Raw genomic sequence first — 9521 nt, 5'->3', positions numbered from 1 at the left:
ACTACCATCGATTTTACGGTAGCATTCATGCGAAGGTAAGAGCCGGAGTATGTATGCTATTATTCGAAGAAATTTTTGATAAGAACCAAACTTATCGAAGGGGACTAGTTGCGGGGGCGGTTCGTTAGTTGACTTAGTTGCGGATGCCGCCAATGATGTGTTAGTATCCTCAATTTCTTTGGTTACTATACCGAGTTTGATTTTTTTAACTACCTCCCTATTTGGATTGAACGGGAATTGCTTGGTTCTTAGGAAATCTGGATCCCTCACCCAGCTACTTTATTGCAAAGCCCAGCGGATATACCACGAGTACCGGCGTCTGCCGGGTTATCGCTTGAGGCAACGTGGTTCCATTCGTCAACACTAGAGTGTTTACAGATCTCGCAAACACGGTTATCAATAAATATTGTCTGCTTGATTGTAGAGTTAAGCCATTGCAAGACACTAGTGCTGTTGGTCCACATGGAAACCTTATTTGTTTTCAATGTAAGAGCTCGGCAGGTATTTCAATGGAGCGGCCAATAGCGCCGCCTGTAATTCCAGCTTTGGAACTGTCATGACCTTCACAGGTGTTACGCGAGTTTTACCCAGGACAAACGGAAGCTCCGTTTGGGACCCACCGGAAGTATTTAACCAAGGTCGGAGAAATTCAACAGCACTGGAGACTTCTTGCGAACTATCGCCAAAAATTTGTAGTTCCAAGTGTTCAAAGTTTGCCGAAAAGCAGCTCCACGATATAGTAATTTCTGCAAGCTTGGGTAGTTCTTCACTCCATTCGAGGAACTTTTCTACTGTGCCTTTCGGTAGCTCTTCATCCCAAAGCTGCCCACGGACACGCCAAATGTCTCTTAGTAACAATCGAGCACCAACTGTAAATGGTGCCACTAGACCAATGGGATCATATACCATAGACACTAGGCTCAGTGCCAAGCGTTGTGTTAAAGACTTAGTTACTGTATTGGAGATACCTCGACTCACGTCTAGAGTATCATTGTTGTGATCCCATTTCATCCTGAGCACATGCGAATATTCCTCCTTAGATGACGCGATTACTTTTGGTTTGGTGGACTGCGGTGACCATCAATTTGATCAGCCAGATTTGGTACACTGCTTACAAACTTATTAAGCTTGAACCCACCTAGATGGAGAAATTGCACCAATTCTTTCGATCTATTGAGAGGCCTCTCAGGGGGACTCCACCGATTCTAGGTAATCGTCCATGTAGAAGTTTTCTAGGACGGCTTTGGTTGCTTCCGGGTATTGACCTATGTTGTCTCGGGCCGTGCGTTGCAACGCATAGTTAGCACAAGTTGGCGAGTCTTTGGCACCGAAAATATGGCACTTTTTTTACTTTTTTACTCAGTAACACTAATTACAACTTACAATTATGGTGTCAAAGAAAAAATTAAGATTCACCAATATTTATTAACTGTATGATTTATGAATTCAATGATCCATTAAATTTCTATGAAATTCAATGTGATGAAAATTCTATCGACCCCTGTATTGATATCACTTCTATAATTACCAACTTACTTCAGACGTAATAAATTGTTTAATATAAAATTCAGGAAGCATTGAGTTTTATTTCCAGGAATAAAGAACGGCTGCAGACTCAACCAATCATTTTGTGACAGGTGTTTTGGTTTGACCACCGTGTAAGTTGACGAGGTGACTGGACAATAGACCTAAATGACAGAAGTGCGCCCCTAAACAATCGTAATGTGTTCGCTAACTAATTAATCGCACCGTTGATTTTATTTTTTGTCTCAATTTACCAAACTTGAGCTAAACTAAATTTTTTAGTTAAAAGCTAACTATTTTTTATCCAGAGATACCTTATGAAGCCGCTTGAATTATTCAGATCACTTGCATAGCTTCGGCTTTCTAACCTAAGTGAGGTTAAAGTGAGATAAGCTGTGAGGTCAAACAGCTGTTATTCTAGTTCTTTCTAATTACAAATATTAAAATTGAATTGGGCCGGTTCTTAAGATCTGCTTTGGTTGCTTCCGGGTATTGACCTATGTTGTCTCGGGCCGTGCGTTGCAACGCATAGTTAGCACAAGTTGGCGAGTCTTTGGCACCGAAAATATGGCACTTTTTTACTTTTTTACTCAGTAACACTAATTACAACTTACAATTATGGTGTCAAAGAAAAAATTAAGATTCACCAATATTTATTAACTGTATGATTTATGAATTCAATGATCCATTAAATTTCTATGAAATTCAATGTGATGAAAATTCTATCGACCCCTGTATTGATATCACTTCTATAATTACCAACTTACTTCAGACGTAATAAATTGTTTAATATAAAATTCAGGAAGCATTGAGTATTATTTCCAGGAATAAAGAACGGCTGCAGACTCAACCAATCATTTTGTGACAGGTGTTTTGGTTTGACCACCGTGTAAGTTGACGAGGTGACTGGACAATAGACCTAAATGACACAAGTGCGCCCCTAAACAATCGTAATGTGTTCGCTAACTAATTAATCGCACCGTTGATTTTATTTTTTGTCTCAATTTACCAAACTTGAGCTAAACTAAATTTTTTAGTTAAAAGCTAACTATTTTTTATCCAGAGATACCTTATGAAGCCGCTTGAATTATTCAGATCACTTGCATAGCTTCGGCTTTCTAACCTAAGTGAGGTTAAAGTGAGATAAGCTGTGAGGTCAAACAGCTGTTATTCTAGTTCTTTCTAATTACAAATATTAAAATTGAATTGGGCCGGTTCTTAAGATCTGCTCACTCCTCTTGAAGACCTTTAGAATTTAAGCACTCATTTTAATTACGCTATAGTGGTTAAAGAAGTGAAAACTATTTAGTTTGGGGTCATATTCTTTAAACAGAGGGCTTTTCGAAGTGGAGTTAGTTAACAGCGCTTCATCAAACTTTTGGTTTATGACAGAACTTTTATTTACTTGAGGCCAATTGACGTCGTTTTTGAAATTTTTCTCCTGATTTTTCGATGATTTTTGTCAATATGTTGAGTATAAGTTTTTGTTTTTGAAAATTTTCTCTGGATTTTTTTGTATGATTTTTGTCAATAGGTTGTATATGTTTTGTAATTTTCTAAAGTTTCATTTTTCTTAAATTCGACAAAAGGCAGCTAGTAATTCATTTGGCAATTTTTCATTCTTTTTGGCAAGTTTTTCGTCAAGTTTACTAGTCGGCCTGATGAAATTTTTTTCAACATGAAGTTAAATATACTTGAAACGGACAATACTTCAAATAATTTAAGCAAATGTTTAAACAACAATCAATTCTCTTAAAGAATCATATTATTAATTTTTCTTCCGGTTCTTTTCTTCCTAAGAAAAACTTAACTATTCAAAGAGATTTTTTCATGTTATGAGAGCAAGAAATCATTCAAAGTATTCTCAAAAATAATTTCCTTTTTTGCCAACCGAAGCCATTGTGGAAACTTATTCCGGTTTTGTACGCATTGACGAAATCATTCCAAAGTTGGTTTTTGAAGATTTTGTCTAATTTTGAATTGTTTTGTTCGAATGTTTTGATGAAGACTCAGATACCCGTGAAAATTTTCAGAATTTTTGGCTCTGGCTATGCCATATTGAAATTTCATTAACGAAATTTTTGCTATTATTATTTGAGCAGGTAGGATCTTTGTCTGTATTAGCAGACTTCTGGCTTTGTCATACTTTTAGCGTAGAATGCAAACATTTATACCCCAGTTAATTTGTCGAATAAAGCGTTTCAGATTTTTTTCAGAAAACGTTTGAAAAAGACTGCCCAAAACGATAAGTGTGAAAGCGCAAGTGGTTTTGAAAGAAAAATGCGAGCATTCAGGAGAATTTGATGATTTATCAGGTATATTGAGATCGTATCGCATGATCCGTCTTTTTAAATGTTTTATTCAACTGCTCTTCAAAATCAAGGTTCCCAACAATTTAAATACAAGGTATCTGCAACAATTGTGGGTACTTCGTTTTTTTTTTTAAAAAATAGATTCCAAATCAGAGTTATTGCGGGAAAAAAGGTTGATTCAATTTTTGCTTGCATTCACGGTTATTTTGTTCATCTCTGCATAATCTTCTGTTTTATGTTAAATTTTTTTAACTTTTCCAGTTAAGCTACTTTCCATTCTACGACAGACAAACTTTGCGTCATCTGAGAACTGAATTACTTTCTCTATTGTGTTAATAATAGATGAGATATTGTTCACATATAAAAGAAAAAAATGGCCCTGAAACAGTTGCCTGTGGCGAACTGTGATTCAACACTTCAAAATCAGAAAACATTCCATTAAGTTTTATTTTTTGTCTGCTGTTGGCAAGAAACGAAAATAGCAAATCTTTCGCCTCGTTCGAAAAACCATACATTTCAATTTTCTAAAAAATGCTGTGTGAAATGGAGGTGAAAATTTTTCCAAGATATAGAAAAATAATCACAATTTTTTATCTAAACTAGACAAAAAACTGTTTCAACTAGTGAAAAAACTGCATCGGTTGCTGACTTTTTTCCTGAAATCCGAATTGCTCATTGTTTACAATTTTAAGCCTATCAATAGAATCCGTCATCTGTGTCAGAAGAACGCGCTCAAAAACTTTTGCAAAACTCGGAGTTACAGAAATTGGTACTAACCAATTTACCACTCTTCTTGAAAATTGGTTTTCTTCTTCTTAAATAGGCTAGTTTCATTATAGTTTGAAAAAACTTTCTCCTGAATACACTCATTCAAAGCGAACTGTAGATGTACACCCATCAATATATTGCACAACATTCTGAGGTGAACTGATATTTCACCAGGTCTTTGGCTGCTTTGTTATATTAAAGTGAGTAAATCACTGAATACAGTTCTTTTTTAATCATAGCTCTGAATGTGATTTCAGGGATGTGAATTTTATCAGGATATATACAAGCAATATCTGAACCTTTGAAAACACTAGATTAGCAAATGATCATTTTCGACAACTCAAAATATTTTTTGCAGGTCTGGAAATATCGCCATTATCTAATCTAATTTCTTTAATCGTGACTATTTTTCACTCTGACTGATCTTTTACTTATTGAATTTCCCTCACTTTTTTCTTATTTGTAGATTTTTTGAAAAAAATTATGCAAAAATTGTAGCGCGCCTCCCTTAATCTCCTATTAACTAAATTTTTAACACGCTTAATTTCTTTATACGTCTCACTATCAGGATTTTCTCAATTTTTTGAACAAAAAAACTTTATGGGCAAACAAATACCTCAATTCTTGTTTTAACCAGAGGGCTTAGAATTCTTAAAATTTGCATTACTATTTCTCATCATTCTGTATCGGCGATTGTTTTCTACAATATTCTCAAAAGTATCGATGATAAATGAACGAAACATACACTGGCTTTTTTCCAAGTTTTTGCGACGGCAAGATCTCTGTTAAATTTGGAACGTCAGTAGCAAATTTCTTGTTGTTGTCATGTTGTCACACTCAGATTACAACGAGAGGTTTGATTCCAAGATATCAAGAAAGAGGTTGGAAAGGGAGTTGCTGTAACGTTGTACGCAATTATTTGATCTTTCGAAATGAGACTGCTATCAATTAGTGTAAATGTTATCAGTACATTTGGTTGCATACCTGAGGTTAACAATTTGTAATTCTTAATTTAACGCAAAAGTGTCTGGTTTATTTCTCTGTCTTATTAAAATAATTCAAGTTGTATTCTCCCAGCCAAATTTAGTTGTCTGTTATACTATATGCCTCCGGTAGTTCGCTACTTAATTGATGAAGAAAAATTCACCAGGGCGTTTGTTCGGGCAATAAGAAACGTAAGCAAAGAGTTTTTCATTCGGAGTGTCGCTTATTTCATCCCAAATGGATTCAAAAAGTTCTCTTCAACCGTTTCTATGCTTGATTTAATACTGGTGGTACATTTGCTTTGGAATCCCAGTCTTATTTGATCTACATTTTGCCAAAGAAAAAATTCAAAGCTGTTAAAAATTTGATTTCTGCAAAAAAATCAGTGTTCAACCAGGCTTCAGTTACAGCAACAAACGTTTTTTTGTGGTGTTGTTTCCAACAAATTGAAAACTCTTCGAACTCTTCAACTGCAAGTAACATCATGGCAAATTGTCTGATCCTTTGTTTTTTAAGTAAAGGAACTTTCAAATAAATTTTTCAGTTGAGGCCCTGGGTACAATTCAATGTCACCTGACAACTTTAGACGTGCAAAGGATTAAAAACAAATTATGTTAGGCAGACAACAAATTTTAGGCAGACAACAAATAATATGAATAAATTGTTTTACAAAAATACTTTTTATTGGAATAATACTTTTCAAATGTTCATTTATGAATTTATGTATAGTTTTCTTTCCCTGAAATGTATTGAAAAATTTTTAAAAATCAAGAAAAATTGCATTGTTCTATATCTCAACAAACCATCAGCCGAGAATATAATGAGTTTGAGGCAACAATGCTGCTTTTAAAGGTAAACCAAAAAGATTAATTGTATTATGATGAGCAAAACTTTTTCGAAAGTATAGCTTTTCATTGTTCTGGTTGTCCACTTTTTTTTAATTACGAAGTCTGAATGGTTTTATTTATCAGTGACTGTACTGTAAAGCATGACTGAATTTACTAATTATTTCATTTAACATTCAAGATTTTTTAGAGCGAACGTTTGTTTTTCCTAATAAAATTTAAGACATAGATGAAGAAAAACCATTTTTTTTTAAAATTCTCTGTTCTGACAGTTATCAGTTTTTATCACATTGTATTGGCCGTCCATAGTCTGTTTTAGGATCACTTATTGCACTTTGGTGATCAACAAATTGCTTTCTTTGTCACAAATTAGTTAAGAAATTGCAAACACTTTTTTGATTTTTACCTGCTTCGCAAACTAAATAACAATCACAAACGTCTGTTTCACCAAAAATATTGATGAAACACCGTGATCAATTTCAGCTTTGCCAAAAAACTTTTGATCACTTGAAAAAAAACTTGGAAATTTTTACAATTGATGTGTAAAAACAATATGACTGGCCGATTTTTCGTTTTCAAACAGTTCTTAATTTTTTAGATCATTTGCATAACTCAAAATACAAAAAAGTGTACGAACAAAAAAATTTGATTTTGGTGTCACTGACACGCACAAAAATAGTTACAAATATGCCATTTAAAGCGTTTTTCAAGAAATACAGGACAATTTGTAGTCGATTGTGTTTTTCGCCATTATGTGTTGAACTGTTCGATTAAATTGAAACCCGGGCCAAGGAATTTGGCCAAAATTATGTAAGATCAGCGGCAACTAGCGTTGACAAGTCGGAAAATTCACCGCAATTTTCTTACATAATTTTGCGTGGAATGCGTTGATTTTAAAGACAAAAATTCAACGCATTCAGCGCAAAATTATGTAAGAAATGGCGGTGAATTTTCCGACTTGTCAACGCTAGTTGCCGCTGATCTTACATATTTAGCGTTGAATTTAGCGTAGATCTTACATATTTAGCGTTGAATTTAGCGTAGATCTTACATATTTTTTGCGTTGAATTTAGCGTTGATCTTACAAAAAATCAACGCGTAGAACTCTGGGTATAGGACTCGAACCACTGACCTCCTGTTTACTTGTCGCCTCTTCTACCATTGCGCCACCGTACCTTGGTTTCCTTAAGAGCCGAAATCCTTATAAAGCGTAGATTTTACATATTTTGCGTTGAATTTAGCGTAGATCTTACATTTTTTGCGTTGATTTTAGCGTAGACCTTACATATTTTGCGTTGAATTTAGCGTAGAACTTGCATATATTTCGTTGAATTTAGCCTAGATTTTACATATTTTTCGTTGAATTTAGCCGAGATCTTACATAATTTCAACGTATTCAACGCATTTATCATGTGAGAAGTACTGGGAAAAATTTAAAATTTTTTTTTAATTTTGAAAAAAATTTGAATTCCTAAAATGGTCTGAAATGGTTTTTGCACCGTAAGAGAGCAAATGGTTATTTTTTGCTGACTTCATTTTTCTCAATTGTGCAGTGGGGTGCAGGGGTCGAAACAGTAAAAAAATTAATTTTTCCAAAAAAAAATTTGAAAAATTTGAAATCTTCAAATGGTCTGAATTGGATTTTGCACTATAAAAGAGCACTAAAAAAGATTTTTTCTGACTTTTTGTTACTCACATTTGGAGTATAGGGTTCGAAATAGTGAAAAAATTAAATTTTCGAAAAAAAAACTTGAAAAAGTTTTGAAATCGTAATATGGTCTGAAACGGATTTTGCACTAAAAAAGAGCACTAAATGCAGTATAGGGTTGAAACAGTTAAAAAATTAACTTTTTGAAAAAAGACTTGAAAAATTTGAAACCGTAAAATGGTGTCAATTGGATTTTGCACTATAAAAGAGCACTAAAAAGTGGTTTTTTGCTGACTTCGCTTTTCTCACCTGTGAAGCATAGGGGTCGAAACAGTGAAAAAATTGACTTTTTGAAAAAACACTTGAAAAACTTTGAAATCATAAAGTGGTCTGAAATGGAATTCAAAAAATTCAACCTTAAATTTGTAAGATCTAAGCCAAAATTCTACGCAAAATATGTAAGATTGGTGTTGAAAGCGTTGAATTTATGTAAGATCTACGCTAAATTCAACGCTAAATATGTAAGATCTACGCCAAAATTCAACGCTAAATATGTAAGATCTACGCCAAACTGCAATGCAAAATATGTAAGATTGGCGTTGAATGCGTTGAATTTATGTAAGATCTACGCTAAATTCAACGCTAAATATGTAAGATCTACCCTAAAATTCAACGCTAAATATGTAAGATCTACGCCAAATTTCAACGCAAAATTATGTAAGATTGGCGTTGAATGCGTTGAATTTATGTAAGATCTACGCTAAATTCAACGCTAAATATGTAAGATCTACGCTAAAATTCAACGCTAATTATGTAAGATCTACGCCAAATTTTAATGCAAATTATGTAAGATTGGCGTTGAATGCGTTGATTTTATGTAAGATCTACGCTAAATACAACGCTAAATACGTAAGATCTACGCTAAAATTCAACGCTAAATATGTAAGATCTACGCCAAAATTCAACGGAAAATTATGTAAGATTGGCGTTGAATGCGTTGAATTTATGTAAGATCTACGCTAAATTCAACGCTAAATATGTAAGATCTACGCTAAAATTCAACGCTAAATATGTAATATCTACGCCAAATTTCAACGCAAAATATGTAAGATTGACGTTGAATGCGTTGAATTTATGTAAGATCTACGCTAAATTCAACGCTAAATATGTAAGATCTACGCTAAAATTCAACGCTAAATCTGTAAGATCTACGCCAAAATTCAACGCAAAATTATGTAAGATTGGCGTTGAATGCGTTGAATTTATGTAAGATCTACGCTCAAGCGTAGATCTTACATAAATTCAACGCATTCAACGCCAATCTTAAATAATTTTGCGTTTTTTAGCGTTGACACCTCGGCCCGGGAAACAAAGATTTCGCGCTCAGTTTGTAACAAATGTTAAGTGAAAACTGTATTGTCACACTGTATTTCGTTGATT

At 34.0% G+C, this 9521-nt stretch overlaps 1 protein-coding gene across 1 annotated transcript; it reads right to left on the bottom strand.

Annotated features, from left to right (window-relative positions):
• Window positions 1–471: 471 nt before the first annotated feature.
• LOC142344955 (uncharacterized) lies at window positions 472–1011 on the bottom strand. The gene has a single exon (XM_075397040.1). It carries the CDS (start codon window positions 1009–1011, stop codon window positions 472–474), a length of 540 nt encoding a protein of 179 aa, XP_075253155.1.
• Window positions 1012–9521: the final 8510 nt, after the last annotated feature.

The sequence above is a fragment of the Convolutriloba macropyga genome, chromosome 8 (genome assembly GCF_964194025.1).
Source record: "Convolutriloba macropyga chromosome 8, txConMacr16.3, whole genome shotgun sequence".
Classification (NCBI taxonomy): Eukaryota; Metazoa; Xenacoelomorpha; order Acoela; family Convolutidae; genus Convolutriloba; species Convolutriloba macropyga.
Note: the sequence above shows the minus strand (reverse complement) of the source record. Positions and strands in the feature narration are given on the sequence as shown.

Coding starts and splice junctions, on each gene's coding strand:
- LOC142344955 (XM_075397040.1), bottom strand. CDS start 1,011: ATGAAATGGGATCACAACAATGATACTCTAGACGTGAGTCGAGGTATC.